Source organism: Desmodus rotundus, chromosome 13 (genome assembly GCF_022682495.2).
Source record: "Desmodus rotundus isolate HL8 chromosome 13, HLdesRot8A.1, whole genome shotgun sequence".
NCBI classification, from domain to species: Eukaryota; Metazoa; Chordata; class Mammalia; order Chiroptera; family Phyllostomidae; genus Desmodus; species Desmodus rotundus.
This window is the reverse complement of record NC_071399.1, coordinates 42,791,976-42,814,387: the sequence shown is the minus strand read 5'-3', so window position 1 is coordinate 42,814,387 and position 22,412 is coordinate 42,791,976. Positions and strand designations below refer to the sequence as shown.

At 38.7% G+C, this 22,412-nt stretch overlaps 1 protein-coding gene across 2 annotated transcripts in view; it reads right to left on the bottom strand.

Annotated features, from left to right (window-relative positions):
- Positions 1 to 22,412, bottom strand: part of STK24 (serine/threonine kinase 24) — a 134,067-nt gene that overhangs the window by 67,760 nt on the left and 43,895 nt on the right. The window contains exon 2 of one of the 2 annotated variants that reach the window (XM_024578917.4): positions 12,129 to 12,359. The exons of the other annotated variant lie outside the window; for it this stretch is intronic. Coding sequence (XP_024434685.1) covers positions 12,129 to 12,359 — 231 coding nt within the window. The remainder of the gene's footprint in view (positions 1 to 12,128; positions 12,360 to 22,412) is intronic. 2 annotated transcript variants of the gene reach the window in all.

Here is a 22,412-nt window from a genome sequence, read left to right as displayed (position 1 = left end):
GCTTTCCTCACTCTACCAATTTTCTTAGAAGTCAGAAAGGGCACACCTTAAATCTAGCCAACTGCCACCTATTCCCACCAAAGTTGAAAGAGAAAAATCACATTATCTTTAAAACTACAGTAAAAAGTATGTGCTATGACTGGTTTAAAAATAAACAAACAAACCTCTAGGAATAAAAGCAGACATCCTTAATTAAAAAAAAATAAAGGTTGTACACCAACACTCTAGAGTAAATACCACACTTATTAAAGAAAAATTTAAGATCCATTTTTTTTAAGATCTAGAACAAAAATATATCCTTCCTATCACTATATAATCAACAGAACACTAGAGAGGTCATGGACAAAGCACACATGGTCTGCAAAGTCAACTACATAGGCAACACAGTACCAGAGATCATGGTCAAAATGTAAGGTGGTGATAAGGATGGAAAATAAGGCAGAAAAATATAATTATTTGTAGATATAAGCACATGCATAGAAAACTAGCAAGATCATCACATGCAACGTGAAAACAATCATCACCATTCCCTTAACTAAGCAATAACCAATCCAAAAACCTATCACTAAAATAGTAATAAAAACTTTGTATCTAGGAACTGACTTATGAATCCACAAGATCTTTATGAAGGATAGTTTTGAACTTTATTAAAGTTCACAAACAACCCAAACAAAAAGACAGGCATTCATGTTCAAGGATGGGAAGGCTTAAGATTGATTTTTAAATTTTAGTAGGATCTTAAACAGAAAATGTAAAAACATTCTAAACCTTATATAAAAGATGAGAGGTCTTTAAAGACTTCATAAACTTCTTTAAAGTAGTAAAAGTGTGTCTGTGGGAAGAGGTGAACAGGGTTACCCCTTTCAGATATTAAGGCTTAAAACAAAACCAAGGTAAAAATTTAAAACACACACACACCATGAATGATACTGGCCCAGGAACAGAAAATCCAGAAACAGCCCTAGCCACACACACGTGTATATGTATGTATGTGTGCATATATGCACATATATACAAACATATACATATATACACAAGGTCTGTTTGGAAAAGGTCCAGCCATTGTTAATATAATGAGAACAGTTGGTGCCACATCTACGTAACTTGGCAGAGAAGGAGAGCGAACTGGAATGCACATGCGTGAACAATGATGACTTCACTGTAGTGGTCAGTGGGGGTGGTAGACACTGTTGATGAGCATGTGTACTGTGTGGCCATCACATTCAAAATGATTGAGCGAGTAGAGGAACAAATCTGCATCACATTTTATGTTCAGCTTGAACTTCCTCTGTGGAAACCATTCGGATGATTCAGAAGGCCACAGCCATGGGTAATAACTGGTAATTGGTGGCTTCATCATGACAACATGCCCTCCCATGCATCATGTCTCATGCAGGTTTTTGGAGAAACATCAAATCACCCAGGTGATTCTGCCCCCCTATACCCAAGATTTGGCACCCTGAGAACTTCTGCCTTTTCCCAAAACTAAAATCACCTTTGAAAAAAGGGAAGAGATTAAGACTGTCAGTGAGATTTGGGAAAATATGAAGGGGCAGATGATGGTGAATGGGAGAACTGTGGGAGGTACCAAAGTGGCTACTTTGAAGGAGACTGAGGCATCATTGTCCTGTGTACAATGTTTCTTGTATCTTCTTCAATAAATGTCTCTATTTTTCATATTACATGGCTGGATACCTTCTGGACAGAACTTACATGAGACATTGGTATGATACAACATCATACATGAGTGGGGAAAAGATAACTTATAAAAGAGCAAGCGAAAATCTGTCCCACTACATGGAGAAAAATAAAACCCCTACTTCAAAACATCTAAGTGTAAAAAGCTTCCATAAAACAGAAAATGAAACGGAAAACTTCAGAAGAAATATGAACAAATAACTCAACAAAGTAGAAAATGCTAAGGGCTAAGAATATGAGATGCTCAAACTTACTATTAATAGTAGAAATGCAAATACACATAATAAAATCTTATATTCCACCTGAGAGAGTGGAAAAATTATGTACAACAAAGGAAACCATTCACAAAATAAAAAAATCAACCTAAAAAATGGGGAAAATAATTGCAAATCATATATCTGATAAGGGGCTAATATTCAAAATACATAAAGAACAACAGCAAAAAAGCAAACAATTCAAATAAAAAATGGGAAGATGTGAATAGACATTTTCCCAAAGAAGACATATAGACACATGAAGATATGCTCAACATCACCAATCATCAGGAAAATGCAAGTCAAAATCACAATGATATATCACCACACATCTGTTAGAATGGCTATTATCAAAAAGAAAACAAGTGTTGAAGACGTGGAGAAAAGGGAACCCTTGTGTACTTTTGGTTGGGAACGTAACCTGCTGAAAACACTATGGAAAATGGTATGAAGGTTCCTCAAAAAATTAAAAGCAGAATTAAGATATGACATACCAATTCCACTTCGGGTCTTTATTCAAAGAAAACAAAAACAGTAATTCAAATATGTACTCCATATTCACTGCAGCATTACGTATAATAGCCAAGATATGGGAGCAACCTAAATAAACATCCATCAACAGACAAATGAATAAAGAAATTGTGAGACACACACATATATGAGAGTTATTATTCGGCCATAACAAAAAAAATTAAATCTTACCATTTGTGACGACATGAATGGACCTTCAGGGCATTATGCTAAGTGAAGTCAGTCAGTGAGAGACAAATACTGTAAGATCTCTTTCATATGTGGAATCTAAACTTAAAAAAAATACATATATACAGAGAGCAGACAGGTGGTAAGCCGTATCAGAACTTGTGGTACATCCCTGACCAGTTTGGCTCAGTTGGTTGGGTGTCCTCCTGCAAAGCAAGAGGTCACACTGTTTTGACTCCCAGTCAAAGCACATGCCTGGGTTGCAGGTTCAGTCTCAGTCTGGGAAAGTACAAGAGGCAACCGATCGATATTTTTCACATATCAATGTTTCTCTCCCTCTCTTTCTCCCTCCCTTACCCTCTCTCTAAAAATATATAAATAAATATTTTTTAAAAAACAACTTGTGGTACAAAAGAGAAATGCAGTGGGGATGAAGAACGAAATATTAAAATGAATCAAAAGAGAACAAGGGTCTTACACAGATCAATGATGATGGTGCCACAAATCGAAAAATATCAAACTCAACTTCCCTCGTCTAATGTCCACAAATGGAAAAGGGGGAAAGAAACACAGTAAGAAAATAATCACTTGATTTAAAATAAGACAGTTTATTGGCTGGGCAGTTAGCCCAAAGCTCAGAGGCTATAGTGGGAAGATCTCTGCTTTAGCATTATGAATGATACACCATCTGGAAGGAAGGAAGGGAGGGAGGGAGGAATGGAATGAATCAGCATTTTCCTTGCTTCTTCATTCATTAACACTACTCTAATGACCAAGTCAAAAGAATATAACTTTAAAAAATTATGCCGAAGTACATACATCTATAATGTATACAATATAATCAATCCTTTACCAAAATAAGATGCACTTACATAAAGGACTTAGTTTTCTAAAACGCATCAAGGGATTTTTTCACATTAGTTTTCCTAGTGAATCCAATGGGTAAAACTACCCTAAAAATTTTTAGGAACTAGAAAAAAACTTACTATGAAGTTGGGGACCTGAATCCACTGGTAGACAAATATTCACTTTACAGATATATTTCCTTTATAGTCATACTACTGGGTTGGCCAAAAAGTTTAGGATTCTTTTTATGTAAGATAGCTCTAGTGGAGCTTAGTTGTCTTTAACTTCATTCAAAACAACTTAGACTTTATTGTGACAGCTATCATATCAGCGTGCATTTAAAAAAACTTACCAAATTGGTGAATGTGTAGCCATTTTCAGTGGAAGAAAATAAACAACACTTTTGGCATACTATGCTTTATTATCTCAGGAAAAGTAAAAACACAACTGAAACACACACAAAGATTTTTGCAGTATATGGCACAGGTGGCAAACACAAGGCCCAGGGGCCAAATCCGGCCTAGCACCTTGTTTCTATCCAGCGGCAATGCCGAGCTCCTTGCCCCTAGTTAAGGAGCAGTTACATTTATACAGTCCCAAATTACATTCGGCCCTTTGAAGGCAACCTCAAGGCTGATGTGGCTGGCCACCGGTGAAAATGAGTTTGACATCCCTGGTAACACAGGTAACTTTTCTATTATTAAAAATATTAAGTTATCATTTGCTAAAAATCACCTCCATTACATGTCAGGCACTTTGCTTATATATAATTTCAATCTTTATTAGTAGTACAGTAAAGTAAGTTCATTTATCTGCATTTTATCTTTGAGGAAGTCAGCATCCTGAAGAGCACCCACATAATTAAGTACCTACACTAGGATCTGACTAAAGCCCTGGCTTTAACTCTAAGTAAATCTCAAAATGGAGATTTTAATAGTCTGGCACCTTTTTAAAAAAAAAAAAAAAAAAACTTAGAGATTTATATTGTTAAAGAGAACAAGCAAACTTGTGAAAGCTTCATTTAAAAAAAAGGTTTAGAATCCTACAACAACAATTACTGTCCTCTGTTATGATCTTGTATCATTGTAGTATGTCTTCATTGATTAAATAAAAAATAAAAAAATCCTCTCTCTCTTCCTGTACACCTCCCAAAGTACCCCCTTACACACAAATACACAAAGGTTCGCTATGACTTTGTGGATGGTATTTTTCTGGGGGAGAAGGGGGAACCTCCAGTGCTATTATTGTTGGGACACAGAGGTCTCTAGTTAATTAAATATTCTAACTGGTTTAATTTCCCAAAAAGTAAACATTTAAACCACAACAAATTAAGTTCTTCTATGGCAAGTCATAATCTATCAGGAACTTTCCAGTCCTCAGAGTCATCAAAATAAACAAATTTTCACTGTTGTATTATTCCTTCTCTTCCCTAAATTGTTGTCATTGTGTTTAATCTTTCGAGGGGAAACATGCTATAGAGCAGCGCTGTGATTTGATCATAACTACACAGTCAAAATCAATTCCACTCCCCTAATCTTCAACAACATTCATAAATTTACACCATTTACCTATTGTTTTCAGTATTTTTCTAGACTACATCACTGAAACCAAAACACTATGAGATCTTTTAATGATAACCCAGTAATGAAGAAACCATTTGCAGCTAATTTCCTCTTTGACCAATCTTGCTATGTAAAAGCCCTTTAACATGAGATGAAATCCTAAGCTCCCTCCTCCATCACTACTTCAAAAAACTAAGAATATTACCCCTGACAATACTATGGGGAACTTTTTAATGGGAAAAAAAACCAGCCATATAAACCACAATTATTTTCAATTGTGTGTCCAAGACCCATTTGTCCTTACATAGCAATTTAATTTGTATCTTACTTGACAAGATTATACTAGTTTAAACATCATAAGCCTACTGAGATAATAAGAAAACAGCCTCTGGCTCATCATGAGGGTCTTCCTCTGGGCCAAGAAAATTCTTGAAACTCTCTTATACAAAAATGGGCAGATAAAATCACAGGTCTGGAACTTCTGGTCAAGAAGGAGGCATAGCAAGACATGTAAACAACCTGTGTCCTCTGTTCTATGATTAGGTAAAGAAGATGTAGTACATACACAAAAATGGAATACTACTCAGCCATAAAAGTCTTTTTGACAATATGGATGGACCTTGAGAGTATCATGCTAAGAGAAATAAGTCAGATGGAAAAAGACAAGAACCATATGAACTGTTTTGTTCACTCATATGTGATATAAAACAGAAAGTAACAAGTGAACAAGTAAAATGAACTAACTCATAGACACAGACTACGGTATGGTGATTATCAGAGCAGTAATGGGATGGAGGAAGGATGAAGAAGGGGGTACGGTGTTAAAAGCAGACTTGACTTGGGGTGGTGGGCACACAATGCAATATACAGATGATGTGTGACAGAATTGTACAGATGAAACTCACACAGTCTTATTAACCCATGTCACCCCAATAAATATAATTGTTAAAAAGAAAAAAAAAGGAGGAGGCATAGGTAAAAATGCCTCACCTCCGCACATAACTATAGCAAAAAATACAACTACAGTACAAAACAAATATCACCCAGATTTGTCAGAAAGTCAAGCTTTCTCATGCTTTGTCAAGCTGTGTGGAAGCCTGACAACCAAAGATATAAAGAAGCCACATTCATCCAGATAGGTAGGAGGGAGGAGACACAGAGAGGCATGGAGATATGGAGTGGTACTGGCATGGAGAGACGCAGAAACAGGAATGAGTGGTCCCACATCCATGTGTGGTAGCTAAAAAATGGGAGGGATACCTAGGGAGTAAGGGATCCCAGCCCCAGTCCAGACCACCCAGCCCAGGGTTCCTGCACCAGGAAGATAAATCCCAGTAATTTCTGGCTATAAAAACCAGTGGGGGCAGAAAAAAACTGTAGGATTTGCAAGAGACTCCTCTTAATAGGCCCCACAACCAGCTTAAGACACACAGACCCACCCCCTCTGGGATTCAGCACCAGGGCAACAGCTGAAAGGACAACAGTGACGTATGGGGAGAAAATGAAGTACCAGTGCCAGGAGACAGCTTCCTCCAGGGCAAAACTCCAGAGGACAGGCAGGGGCATTGTCCGTGCTGTGAGCCCTCCCCCACAAAGAACAACAGATTGGTAACAGGGTTTGTTGCCCCACCCTCACAATTACCTAAGGCTCTGCCACATACAACTTAACAAGTATGCTTTTCTACAATAGGCCACACTACTAACACAGGGAGTCAAAGCAGCTCTACCTAATACACAGAAACAAACACAGGGAGGCTGCCAAAATGAGGAGACAAAGAAATATGGCCCAATGAAAAAAAACAAAACAAAACTCCAGAAAAAGAACTGAACAAAATAGAGATAAGCAATTTATCGGATGCCGAGTTCAAAACACTGGTTATAAGAATGTTCCAGGAACTCCTTGGGTACTTCAATGGCATAAAAAAGACCCAAGAGGAAATGAAGGTTGCATAAGTGAAATAAAGAAAAATCTACAGGGAACCAACAATGGAGGGGATGAAGCTGAGAATCAAATCAATGTTTTGGAACATAAGGAAGCAAAAAGCATTCACAACAGCAGGAAGAAAAAAGAATTCAAAAAACAAGGACAGGCTTAGGAACCTCTGGGACATCTTTAAAGATACCATTATCCAAATCATAGGAGTGCCAGAGAAAAAAAGAAAGAAATTGAAAACTTATTTGAAAAACTAATGAAAGAAAACTTTCCTAATTTGGTGAAGGAAACAGACGTACAGGTCAAGGAAGCACAGAGTCCCAAACAAGATGGACCCATAGAGGACCACTCCAAGACACAACATAATTAAAATGCCAAATGTTAACGATAAAGAGAGAATGTTACAAGCAGCAAAATAAAAGCAGAGAATTACCTACAAAGGAGTTCCTGTAAGACTGTCAGCTGATTTCTCAAAACAAACTTTGAAGGCTAGAAGGGACTGGCAAGAAGTATTCAAAGTGATGGATCTACAAGGATCTACAACCTAGACTACTCTATTCAGCAAAGCTTTCATTTAGAATGGAAGAGCAGATAAAGTGCTTCCCAGACAAGGTAAAACTAAAGGAGTTCATTATCACCAAGCCATTATTATATGAAATGCTAAAGGGAATTATATAAGAAAAAGAAGATCAAAACAATGAACATTAAAATGGCAATAAATTCACAACTATCAACAATTGAATCCAAATAACAAACTAAGTACACAAGCAGAACAGGAACAGAATTATAGATTTGGAGTTCATGTGAAGGGTTACCAGTTTGCAGGGGAAGGGGGAAAATGAGGGGAAAGTTGCAGGGATTAAGAAGCACAATGGGGAGGTACAAAATAGACAGGTGGACGAGATGTTAGGAACAGTATAGGTAATGGAGTAACCAAAGAATATGCATGAACCATGGACATGAACTAAGCAGTGGAGTGGGGGCGGGAGGAGGGGGTGGGGGGACAGGACAGTATTGCTGGAGAGAATGGGGTACCCGGTGGAGGCAGGCAAAGGGGAAAAAAGTGGGACAACTGTTAATAGCATAATCAATAAAATATATGTTTTTAAAAAGATGTATAAATATCCCTGTAGTCCTAAATCTGGGAATAATGCAAGGATGCCTACTCTTATCACTTAAATTCAATATTATCATCAGAGGTCCTACCCAGTGGTATAAGGCAAAGGGAAGAAATGAAGGGTATAAAGAGCAGAAATGAAGGCTTCAAATATTCTCTACTTACAAATAACATGATTGTTTACATAGAAAACCTCAATTAAGTTGCAAAGCAACTAGAACTATTAAGTGAATGTAGCAAGTTCACAGGATCCAAGGTTAAAACACAAAAATCAGTTTTATTTTGGTTACTAGCAGCAAAGAAATGGAAAATGGAATTTTAAAATCCCACTTATGATGTCAAAAGCACAAAATACATAAAAATAAATTTAATAAGAAACATCCAAGACATTCAACTGCAAACTATGAAATACTGGTAAGAGAAATTAAAGAATATCTAAATAAATGATGTTCATGTATATAACAAGTTCCAAGGTAATGGATTGGATAACTCAATATTAAGACCTCAAATCCTCCAATTAATCTACAAATTCAACACAATCCCCATCACAATCCCACTAAGGTTTGTTCAGGTTAATTTTTTTAATAAATTGATAAAACTGTTATGTAATTGAAATTTACTAGAGTAGAACTCAAATGCCCTCACCAAAAAGAATAGAAAGAATTTATGGGCGACTTCTAAAATTTATGTTTAAATGTAAAGAAAGGACCTAGAATATCCAAAGCAAAACTGAGAAACTACAAAGTTGCAGTACTTACTACTTCCTGATTTCATGACTTAATACATAGAAAACTACGTATTCAAGACAATGTTGCATAAGAACATGGGACAAAACAGAGTCCAGAAATACACTCAAACATATAAGGCCATTTTGTTCTTTTATGTAAATATAATTTATATACAGAAAAATTTGGCCTATTTAATGTATAGTTAGTTATATGAATTTGAGGGCATCTTCTATATTATTTTGAAATCGGGTTAGTCTCTCCCCCTGCCAGTACAACATTGTTTTTATTACTACTGCTTTATAATAAATCTTGATACCCAGTAAGAAAAAAAATCACAGGTCTGGATTCTTGTCCTCATTCATCATAGTTAATATTGTTTAACAACAGTAATTCATTATGTTTTTAGTCAAATGAGATAGAATCATCTTTTACATGGTTTAAGAAATTAGGACAACTGGCCCTGGCCATGTGGTTCAGTTTTCAAGCACTGTCCTGTGCATGGAGAGGTTGTGGATTTGATCCCCAGTCAGGGCACGTAGCTACGTTGCAGGTTCAGTCCCCAGATCGGGTACGTTATGAATAGCAGCTGATTGATGTTTCTCTCTCTCTCTCTCTCATTCTTTCTCTCTCCCCCTCCTCCCCCCTCTAAAATCAATAAGCATGTCCTTGAGTGACAGTAGAAAAAGAGGAGGGGAGGGGAGAGGACAGGAGGGGAGAAAAGAAAAAAATGAAATCAAGGCAACTTTTCACAATTCTGGTATAACTGATTTCCTGGCATTCCTGAGGCAGTTATATTTTCTAAAGAAAAACCTGCCTACTAAAATATCCAAGACACTGCAGACAAAATTATCAAAACTTTTCATTCTACCTGAAGACAGTCAATGGGGAAAATCATTCCATCAGTTATTTCACTTCCTTTATATAGTAAATGGCTTTGGAAAGGAATGGCCAGCTGAGCACCAAGCCCACTTCCTCTTCCATGAAGCACATGATTAGGTAACATTTTCCAGCCTTGCTTGAGTTAGGTGTGCTTGTGTGACTGACTTCTGGCCAGGGCAATATGGGCAGAAAGAAATAATGGGCTGTATGTCTAGGCCTGGACACATGAAAACATCCCACAGGAGCCTCCATTTCCACCACCCCCCCCACAATGACTTAAGGCAGACAAGCACAGCCGTATGTGGAAAATGGAAGGAAGAAGGTAGAAGCAACAAGGTAGAAGAAACTTGGGTTCTTCAACCACTGTTTGGAGGAAAACTGCCCACAAATCAGGGCTACCAGTGAGCAAGAAATAAATATCTATCATACTTGAACCATTATAAAATGAGGGGGTTATTCTAGCAGCTGACCTTATGCTGACTACATAAATTACACCAGGTTTGGTCATAATAAAGCAATATATTCCAGCATGAAGTAAAAATTGTGCTGAGCAGCTAAGGTCGAAGAAGATACTTTTGAACCACTGATCCTTAATTGCCATAGTTAAATATTAGCTGGTATTAATCACCAAAAGTTTGTGAGGATCTCCCGTACTTCCACTGCCAAAGGTATCATAATTCATATTAAAGCACAACATTAGAATACCACATGAAATCCAATTCTGAATTTACTTAAAAATATTGTTGAAGTCATTTCACAAAGGATATTAAGTGATACAGGAGACAGAGTTCAAGTTGGGTTTCTTCAGATGTTTGGTTTTTTTTCTCAAAAGAAATTTAATATCAAGAAGACCTTTCCTTTCCCACATGGATGTTGCATGGGCTCTCTTCTTGGTCATGAGAATGACAAAATGTACAGTGCTTCCCTTTATGCCCTATCAAGACCCAAAGTGGACGCGCTCCCAAAGGAACACTGTTATTGTTGGTATACTTCCTCCTCCTTGCTTTGACCTCAGTTGGATAAGTCCTTCATTGCAATGTAATTTAAGAGATGCGGTATGAATAAGTTCAGTTCAATCAATTCAGGAAGGAAATTAACACTCATTAAGTAGCTACTACATGCTGGGTACTTTAATACAATTCTATCTCATCTTTGCAACAATGAGGTTTTCCCACTGTTTTCCATTTTACAAATGAGAAAGCAGAGAAGTTATTTAAAATTAAAAAGAAAAAAAAATGCTCAAGGCCTGTACACACCCAATCAAGATTCTAGTCCTGGACATCTGACTCCTAAACTTATCCTTTCCATTTCAAAATGCTACACTTAACCTATTACATATTGCCAGACTTTAGGCTATGAAAAAAATAGGATTACTTACCACTCAATTTTGATTTCCTTTACATATTTATTTTAGTGAGTCAATGGTTCTTAAAACGTCCATCCTTCTACTTATACTGTATTATCACATTTCCACAAAACGGAAGCCTGCCCTGTCCCTTTGACTATAGAGTAAGCTGCAATCAGCAACACAGAGAATTTAGAAGATAAACCCAGGACAGGAGGAGGCCTGGTCTTTCTTGCATTATCTGGACTTAATCGCTGCCTCCCTGAGGAAATACTTGCTTTTTACCTATGAAGTTCTAGTTTCCACGAGAATTATTTCAAAATTTTTTCACTAGTTCTTAGATCTCCAAAAACCCATTTTGAAAGATACATTTCTTAGTTTAGTAGAACAGGTATATGTCAAGGAACTTGAAACACAGGGATAGTCTCGAACTTTCTTAGTGGTTATGACATGATTTTTACCCTATAGCATCTATATTGGTTCCATGTAGGACTGAAAAACCAGTTTTAATACTGTTCTTTTCCACTTAAAGAGCTGGGTGAAGATCAAGGACAATGTATAGTGTCATACTATAACTACTATTTTAAGTAATTATTTACTTACCTAGAATTCCTAAAAGTCCAATGTAAATAAACTGCTCACTAATCAACATTATCAATTCTCAGCAGCAATTTTTTTAAAACAGTGTTAAATCAAACCACATTAAATATCAAGACTAATACGCTTAGGTTGGCATGAGTTATCATAAACTGTGCTGAAATTAGGTGTTGAACGGTAATCATTATAACTTAGTAAGAAATGCATTTTTTATGACAAAGTGCCACTCAAAAATACTTCCTTGAGTATTTGCAATTCCATATCGAACATTTTTACCAAAATATATTTCTATAGTGACATTCAAGATGATAAAACTATCAAAGCTCAGTTCTTTTGACTGCAAAGGTCAAAACATTTATCCTACCTTTGAAACCTTGCTATGCTATTTATTGAAGTCCTTCACATACACTGTTCACATCTCAGTCAAGTGCTGCATCATAGAAAATGACGTTCTTATTTTTAAGCCTTACCTTCAAATAGGATCCATAATATTTGGTTACATATGGACTGTCACACTGACTCAGCACTGTAATTTCTTGTTGAATGTCCTCTATCTCATCTTCAGCTTCTTCTAGATCAATGATTTTTATGGCAACCACTTTCTGAGTCCGATTATCAATGCCTTTGAACACCTCACCAAAAGAGCCCTTTCCAATTTTCTCCAGTTTTGTAAAAAGCTCTTCCGGATCTGCTTTTAGGTTCTATAGGAAAGAAAGAAAAGGCAAACTTCAATAACTCACAGTACTGGGATTGTTTTTTCCTTGTATTTATTTATAACACACAGACCAGTCTTTTTTTTTTTTTTTTCCTTCTTGAGTTTTGGAGAAAGAGAGGGAGGGAGAGGGACAGAGAAAGAGAGAAGCATGGATTTGTTGTTCCACTTATTTATGCATTCAGTGGTTGATTCTTTTATGTGCCCTGACCTGGATGGAACCCGCAACCTTGACGTATTCAGATGATGCTCTACCCAACTTAGCTACCTGGAAAGAGCCAGACCATAGTCTTTCAAGTACTGATCCATCTTCCTCATTTAAGGACCAGGCTGGTTGTGACCACAGTTCTTCATATTCAGAACTTAAAGATTTCTAAGTCTCATAGAGGTGCATTAGACTATGAACAAATATGTAAACAAATATGCAGGTTATAAAAACTGGAAAATGCTCCAGCATTTGTATAGTTAAAGCAAAAAATATATATATCAAAACACTTATTTGACTATGCCTATGTTATGACATATAGATTTATTGAAAAATCTCTCTTGTCTAACAAAAATTCTACTTTTCTCCCCACCCCCTCCCTCAATTTTCTAAGTTCAGGTTGGTATATTATAAAGCACAGGTTAAATAGCTCTATCATATAACAGGAAGAAATATTTATACCCTAACTTAATTGTTTCCTAACAGGCTATGATTTAAAGTCCAACAAATACTGTGCCACGTATGTTCACTTACAGCTCCTGCCCTGATCTAACTAAATATTTTAACCAGATCCCAGGAAACAAAAAGCAACCTGTCTTCTTTGGTCGTTTACACATCATACCCTTGGAATAGCCTCTGAAAGCTCTTATCTACCAACCTGGTTAATTGAAAACACATACACAGTACACATCTCCAAGGAATACAGCTGTAGGGACTACAATACCCATCCTAACAGTTCCCTGACCACAGAGATGTGTGAAGAGCTGAGTTCTCAATGGGCAACAACCTGTCATCCCCAGGGAGCATCTGGAAATGGTATGAGAGGGTGTCTGTCACAAACTAGCGGCAATGCTGGCATTTAACAAGGAGAGCTTAAGGATGCTGCACTTCTCATCGTGAGGAACTGCCCATCCCTAAATACCAATGGCCTGCAACCCCATAAAGTTAAGAGAATCTTGACAGCCACCAACCCTTACAGATACCCCCTTCCCTTAGAAACACTGAACATGAGCAAGAGGACACCAGGCCAAGCTTCAAAGCCTACTCCTTCAAGAATTAATACTAATGGGAAAAGGAATAGAGAAGGAAAGGAGGATTGAAAAGGAGGAAGAATAGCATGCATGGGAAGAGAAGGGATCTATAGATGGTTAAACGTTATCATAAACACAGAATTACAGCATTTTCAGTTAGATGAACTTGGTGGGCTTAACCCGGCACTAACCACTAACTTGCTTTCCAAAGTGAAACACGGAGTCCCAAGCAGTGCTTTACAAGAGAACTACTGAAACCCAGCCAGACCATTTCCAATGTGGAGGTCAAGGGGTGCCGCAGTTCTAACACTGCAGAAACAACAGTCATGGCTGGCCTCACTTAACACCAAAGAGGCCCTGTTTTGAGACTAGGTAATGAATAATGTAGAAATGCCCAAAACCCACCTAGCCTATCAGTAAAAAGGAACAAAATAAGTGAGAAATGCACCAGGAAAAAGGGACATGAGGGAAACCGCATCCACTTTCAGCAGCTACAATTTCTCCTGTTTTCATACCCTTTCTCTTACCTCCTTTCTTCCAGGATGAGAGAGAGTGGCTCTCCTTTTCTTGAAGGCCAGTCCTAAAAGCTGGGCCTTTGAAACCATCCTCTCTTCCAGGATGTGGCTTCATCAGTAACTATCTCGCATTTACCCCTCTCTACTGCCTCTCTGCCCTAGGCAGGCTACTCAGGTTTCTCTCTCTCAAAAAAAAAAAAAAAAAAAAAAAAAAAAGCCTTGCTTTGCTTCATCAATTACCCTCTCCTTCTTTCTCTCTCCCCTTTCAAGTTCCCTGAAAGTCATCCAGACCTGTCAGGTGCCCCACCTCTCACTGGTCTCCACCACAGTCTGGCTCCAGCTCTGGCTACCAATGGTGCAGTGTTGTACATCTGATCCTCCTCTTGAACACCCTCCCCTAGTAACTCTCCAGTCCCTTGGCATCTACAATCCTGTTCTCCACTCATCTTCTTCCAATTACCCTAGTCCCAGAAGAGTCTTCACACTCAGACTCTACCTATGTCAACCCAGAATCACAGGCAGTTTCCCACAAGGTTCCAGACTTAGCCTCCTATTATTTCTCTACTCATCCCCAGGTTGTCATTCACTTTCATGGTTGGGGCCATGTTCCCAAATCTAGCTGGTCAGAAACATCTGGGACTCTGAGAGATCTCAAACACTTCAGACATGGGAGGTGGGGGATGCATAATCCACATTTTTAAAAGATCCCAATTGATTCTAATGAATAGTCACCTTTGAGGAAAACTGGTTTTGAATCATGGTGTACACAGGGACTTTCAAATTGTTAGCTCCAGCCTTGCCTTTTGTGTTCTAATTCCTACACTTAATTACTTGCTAGATATTTCTTTCTACCTGGATATTGGAAGCTCAACATGTACAAACTGAATTCATTATTTCCCGTCTAGCTGGCCGATCTCCCACAGCACTCTATACGTTTGACAGACTATATAAACTGAGGGCATTCAAGGACCATATCTCACCCACCTCTATACCAATGTGTCTGGGAAAAATAGCTGAGGTCAATAAACGTCCCGTGAGCAGTTAAGAAAACCCCAGCCTTACACTGACACAAACAGGATGCGGTCAGACACAATAAATATCCCAATTTAGAGAGAGCTGCAGGGAATGGTAATAAGGGTAAGGAAAAGGGGCTGAGAGCCTTAATACTACTCAGAGGCAGTGAATCTCCAGTCTTAGCATCAGAATCACCTAGAGAAACTTAGAACACAGACTGCCTGGTCCCACTCCAGAGTTCCTCATTCAGTACATTTGGTGTGGGGCTCAAGAAACAGAGAGTACCCAGGTAATATAGCTGCTGGTGGACTTTGAGATCCAAGGCACTAGCCACACACAGGCCCACTGTACACATGGAGAGAGATGCCCAGCTTCCTAGCTGTCCCTGCTGAGCCCAGGTCAGCAACTCTCTAGCTAATCACAGGCACACGAGTGTGCCCAAGCAAGAGATACAGAAAAACCCTTGGTCAACCTGGGGAACCATGAGAAATACCAAGTCATTATTATTTTAGGTAGTCTAGTTCTGTGGTGATTTGCCACACAATACAGAACAGATTCAACAGAGATCACTGCAGGAGGAAAGTGTTTAAAGGGTACTAATACTGGACAGGTTTCATTTTAACCATTCATAAAAACTGCCTGATTTTCCTTTTGCTTGGCCTAAGCTTAGAAATAACTTTTCACTACTGTTTGACTATCTTCCTCAAAGGCCCCCCCAGAGTCTGTGCCTATAAAGCTAATGGCAATTGCTTAGTCTTGCATCTGCTCAAGTGTAGTGTATCATTCCACACTCTTTGTCACTGTTAGCAACTGTTCACTGGGCTAAAAACTGTCCCTGGCGAGAATAGAGACATCTGGTAAGATAGCAACAGAAGGGCACTAAACAAGCAGGGTTCCCTGCCTTTTGGCAATTCCTGCATAAACTGAGATTACGTGAAGTGTAGCCCAATAGCTGTAAGAAAAATCAATGCCAACAATGATCTACTTCAAAAAGGACCTTCAATATTCTGCTGCCAGAATCTGCTCTCTGAGGAAAGGAGATTTCCTTGGTAGAAAAGGTACCATTCTGCCAACCATTTTGAGGATTTTCTTTTCAGCGAGGTTTCTGCTGAACTAAGGACAGGTCATCACCCCGGATTAGGAAGGCCTCCACCCATCCCAAGTGCCTGAAAGGCAACAGGGTCTGGCTCATGAGTCACTGTAGCTCAGCCTTCTCTGAATGTAAAAGCAGGGGAATCTCCCCTTACACGCCCCTTTCTTAAAGAGAGAGGAGGCTAAGAGGCTGGGAGGGGGGAGGGGATGGGTGCTGCCTGCACATAAACATCCCAGTCCTCAGGACCCAGACTCCTCAATCAAAAATACCAGTGGTCAGTGCAACTTCCCATTCCCACAGCTGAGCAAGGAGATTATCATTCTAAGGCAGGGATTTTCAATCTTTTTCATCTCATGGCAAACATAAACTATTGGGTTGGCCAGAAAAGTCCATTTAGTTTTTCCATTAAATAAAAGACATATTTTTCATTTTCACCAATAACTTTATTGATTTAGATATTTGAGTATATCAGCTAACTCCCACATGGTATAATGTTCATTGTTTTTTTTATTATCGTATAACTTTATTTTTCTATATATTTATATATTTATTTTAACATTTTTTATTGTTGTTCAAGTACAGTTTTCTGCCTTTTCCCCCCACCCTCCCTGATTGTTCTCAATTAATGTCTCCATTTGATCACTATCAACTTCAACTGGTCTACTCAACCATGGAGCTGTGAGAAATCTCCAACACAAAATTTGGCAAACCACTTTTGACACTTTCTATCAGTCACAGCACCTTCTCCATACACTGTACAAATCCTTTTGTGTATGTCTGTTACATTTTTATCTTTCTTAAAATAATAAAACATAATATGCCAAAAATGTTGCTTATTCCTTGTTCAATATTTAAAATGGCTACACAAAAATTCAATGATTTTTTTATGTATACTGATATGACAGCTGTCAAAACACAATCTAACAAAGTTGTTCCATATGAAGTTGAATACAATTAAGCGCTTTTAGAGCCATCTTACCAAAAAATAGAATGAATTTTTTGGCCAACCCTATAATTACCAAAATTCTGTGGTACACCAGAATATATATTTTTTGCCAATCTGACAAAAAAAATAGTATAATTTTGATTCATTCACACAGGATGGCTATTGTTGTATTGGCTGTTGTCATGTTTTTGACAACCTAAGGAAAAAAGAGGTCAGTGCTCCTTTACTAAATAGTCAGATATTGCCTGCTTTAAAAATTCTTGCTGCACATCAGCTGCAAATCATTGCTCTAAGGCAAAGAAGGAAGACGGGCATCTCGTGATGGAGGTATGAATTTCATTTATGGAGGTATAAGCTTCCTTTAGTGGTGACCCCATAAGCTAATCAACATCCATACATCTTTGTTTCCTCCTCTGAGGGAAGGGTTGAGGGGATAGAGAAATAAGAATTGAAATAACAGTCTCTCTCTGGATTGGAGACTATAGTGGGGAATCTAGCACCTACCCATCACAATATTTGACATAGGTAGTGCAATGTCAGCAATAGAAGGTTTCTTCTCTAATCACAACTCTCAAGTTCCCTCAAAACCTAAGAGCCCAACTTCCAGTCTAGAGAAGCTTCATGGTTAATTGAAAACCTCAGGGAAACTGTCACTTCATTTTCCTACTTCTGGTGGCTTCATTTTCTTGTCTTTTTTATTACTCATGACAACACTGGGCTGTCTCTATAGCCTGCTAAATTCTGGGTCTTCCTACATAGTCACACTTTGTCTTGTTTGGTTTTAATTACAAGACTAGGAAAACCAGGGCATTTGTTAAACTTAATCGTATCAAGGTCAGGATCCTTAAAAAACTAACCAAAATAAGCAGAAGATAAATTTTCCCAAAGCAACAGGCCCTCTGAAAATGCTCCTAAGCCCCTTCCTCCAGGAAAACCTTTACTGGGCTTGGAGATCATGGGAAGAACGAAGAGCCAGGGAAAGTGCCCCAGGTGAATCTGAAATCAGTTGTTCTGTACAAGTTTCTCACTGATATGGTAAGGAAGTTTGGGGGCAACCAACCACCCCAAAGCCTGGGATCTCCTAGAAACCCCAGCTATGAGAAAAGAACAAACATTTGCTCCACACAAGTAGCTGTCAAACACTGCCACATGGCACAAGAAGGCAGGCCATCTAAAACTTCAAGATTCCTTTGAAGAGAAAATCCACAGTGTAATATCCTGCTGCTCACTCCAAGACTTACAGAAATTTCAAAGCTAGGCCATTCTGGAACTCAGGCTTCTACAATAATTCACTGAATTTCAAAATCCCTTGAGAAAATTCAATCAAACAGTTTTATGATGACTTACGTATTTTTTATTTTTAAACCTGAATAGCTATTATTGTTTTCTTTTGATCATTTCTGGCAATGAAAAATGCATTTGGCATTACTAATCACCTTTCAAAGTTTCTTAGTTTCAGATGTACCACTTGCAGAGTCCAACCACACTATACCACTCTGGTTAAAGCCAAGTTTTTCACTTTGTTTTTTTTCCGTGAAAAGAGAAAGGAACCAAGTTTGATGTGTTCTAATTCCTGCTACTTACACATCACTATCCCTGCAGCAAAAGACAAGGAAACACTGTCGTTTTGGGGGGTCTAGACCAGAAAGGTAAGTTGTGGCAGGTATGCCCCCTCCCTTCTACTGAACTTAGCAAGCATCCCTAATAAACCACAGCACTCTCCTCCTTGAGCTGAACTGGGCCTCAGAATCCCTCTCACCCCACCACTCTAGGGAGCCACCACCAAGACAGACAACTGAGCAGACAGGTGGAACCTATTTGCTAGCCTGATATAGCCCTATTATCTGTAGGTCTCTGCATGGCCTACACCATCATCATATCCTTCCATATCTGCACAACCAGGCTGCCCCCATGTTTTTCACTGCTAGCAGTGTTATTACCTCCCATTTCCAAAGGTGGAACCCCCTGTATCCAAATTCCGTGCTTACACCAACATCCAAATTGTACCCTTCATTCTTCCAAAATGTCTGTCCATGCAGTCCCTCGCCACACCCCTGCCTGACTCCACACCCTGCCCTCCCTCACCCACAGCAATCGAGCATCCAACCGACTTCAAGACATACCTATACCCTACTGGCAAAGTTTACCTTCCTCAAAGCCCAAGGGTTTTCTTCACTGCTTTAAACAATCAAGAACATACAATCTCAGACCAAAATCACCAACACTTGTGAATCTAAACCCTATAAGCTCTTTTTTAGTCCCGCTTTCTACCATTACTCCCACTTACATTCCCAGCACCCAACTTCTTAACACTGTGTACAAGCATCAAGGGTTGAATACTATATGATTTCATTTATAGAAAATTATCTGACAGAATTAGAGTGACAGGGAATAGATATGTGGCTGCTGGGAGTGGGGTAAAGGAAGAAAGAGGGTGATGGGTTACAGGTAACACAGGGAGATTCTTTGTGGTGATGGAACCACAGCACTGCAAGTCAAAACAAAAGAACATGCCAAAACTGGTGACATCTGAATTGAGGTCTGCACCTGAATTAACAGAACTACACCAACATCAACTTCCTTGGTTTTACAGACAGGGGTGTCCAACCTTTTGGCACCTCTGGGCCACAATGGAAGAAGAGTTGTCTTGGGCCACACATTAAATACACGGGCACACAGAAACTACCCATCACTGCTGCAACATCTTAGGAGTCTAAAACTATTTAAAAATAAAGTTATTAGAATTCCAGAAATGTTTTTTTTTTAAAGCCCAATCTCAACTTTTCTTCTGTCTCACAGAGGCCACTCTTATTTCACCGTTATAGGTGGAAAATTCCCATTTGCTGTTTCAAATCCACTCAAGCCCTGGCTGGTGTGGCTCACTGGAATGAGTACCGGCCTGCAAACCAAAGGGTCACCAGTTTGATTCCCAGTCAGGGCATATATGCCTGGGTTGCAGGCCAGGTCCCCAGTAGGGGGGCACTCAAGAGGCATCTCTCTCTCTCCCCCACTTCCTTTCCCCTCTCTAAAAATAAATAAAATAAAATAAATAAAATATAAAATAAAATAAAATAAAAAATAAAAAATAAAAAAATAAAAATAAATAAAATAAAATAAAATAAAATACCCATTCAAACATGACAACTCCCTTGAGTAAAAATACCTGCAGTCTCCTTTTTCCCAGAGCACATTTTTATGCATTGGGTTGAAAAGTGTATTAACATTATAGGTTGTTTCCCCTCCAGATTATGATCTACTACTAAAAATTGTATCTTATAATCTTGCTAACTGTGCCTCTAGGCCACACACAGACTTCCTTAGAAAGCAGTCTTGGACATACCAAAATAATCTAAAACAAAAACCCAGCTCAAATTCATAGCATTACATGGACACAAGGAAAATACAGCCATAGCTTAAAAAACTGCAACCAAATGTGCACCAAACAGCTGTTTTATTCTAATTTTGCAAAATATTTCATCTGGAGCAGTGGCTATACAAAACCTAAATAGGTAAGATACTAGATACATCCCCAAAATAAGTTATGGGACAGAGTTATTCAATATTGTCCTTCTGAACATTTAAATTATTTGCCCAAAACTATGGTTCCTAAGTGCCAGAGGCTTAGTGTCTGAACATAATTTCACCTCAGCCCTGCCAAATTACTAGCAAGTTACTGAGCAACCCAGCCTGTTTCCATATCTGTAAAATGGGATAACACTACTTACTCCTTAGGATAAAATAAGGAACATAAGGAAAGCTCCTTAGACAGTATCTGCTGATCAACAGGTAGTAACAAGTAGAAACTGCTTTTGTTGTGGTAGTTATTTTTGGTGTAGTTGTACCGAGCTATTCTTTCTGACAGCCACTTGTTCAAGATTAAGTCGTTCCTTAGAAGCATTTCACTTAACTAGAGCCAGAAGCAAAGCCTAGATCAACAAACTCACAAAACCAGTGCACTTTCTACTGCACTATCCTAAAATCGACTAAAATAATGAGGCCTTCCTCCCGCACAAGAGTCAAGGGGAATTCTAGGAGGCCTGAGTGAGCGTCCTTAGAAAAAGACAAGGAAACATCTGCAACAACTCCTAAATTGCAGAGGCTGACCCTCTTGAGGCCATGTATGATAGAACCCACACATGATACAGGTTAATTAATCACCCACCAGGGAGGCCAGAGGGCCCTATGTAGCCTGAGTGATGTTCTAGCATGTGGTTTTTGGAGAGAACACTGAGCCACTGAAGCAATGACCCCAACCCGAATTATAAGACTCTTAGGTCTAAGCAATGATGCTAGAAACTATGAACAAAAGATCATGGATGGCTATGAGAACTTTCCTATAATACTGACTACCAAATACCTTAATATCAAAACAGAAAGAAGGTTCTACTCTATAGGTAGTCTCAGGAGAAGGGACTCAAGTTAGATGAGCAGAAGAGACTTCAAATGGAAAAAAGATAGCAGGCCCATGTCCAGGGAGAATCACAGCTAAGAAAGCAAGATGCAAAATGCACTGGCCTGGGGGACAAAACTCACCCAGCCAGCTTGTCAAGAGGTCCACGTGGTTCCCAAGCAGAAGCACTTACCTTTTGACAGTTTGTGAAAGACAGAACCTCACTAATGATTGCTGAGCAGAAACTTAAACTTAAGAGACTATCTTACAAAACAATCTGCAGAAGATTCAAATACATAAGGCAGCTACATTTTGACAGACATAAAAGAGCTGGCCTTCCCTATGTCACAAATCAGGTAAAAGCTACAGTCAGAGGCTGTATAACTCTTTGGTCTTCGATGTGGCCCAGGAAAAATAAAGCCGTAACAAAAACTACTACTACCATTACTGAGTGAGTACCTACAGCAGCTTGGCAATTTGTCCAAGGAGATAGTGCATATGACAGACCCCGAACTAGAATCCGATGGCCATCTGATTCCAAAGTTTGAACAGGTCTATTACTACCTCCCCAGCTCTGATAGCAAAATACAAGAGAAAGAGCACAAAATTAATTATCAAAAGACCTGATTGTCCTCCTGCCATAATACCTTGCTGCATGACCTTGAACAAGTTCTTGACTTCTCAGTAAAACAGAAAAATGACACCTGAAGTGTTCATTTACCTCACAGGTTTGTCAGGATCAAATGAGCCTAAGGTAAGAGCGGGAAAAGTGAGGCCACTCCAAAACCTTCTGCAGAGATAAGTAGTTTGATTGTTACTTTTGCTAGAGTTGGCATGGACTTTCAGCA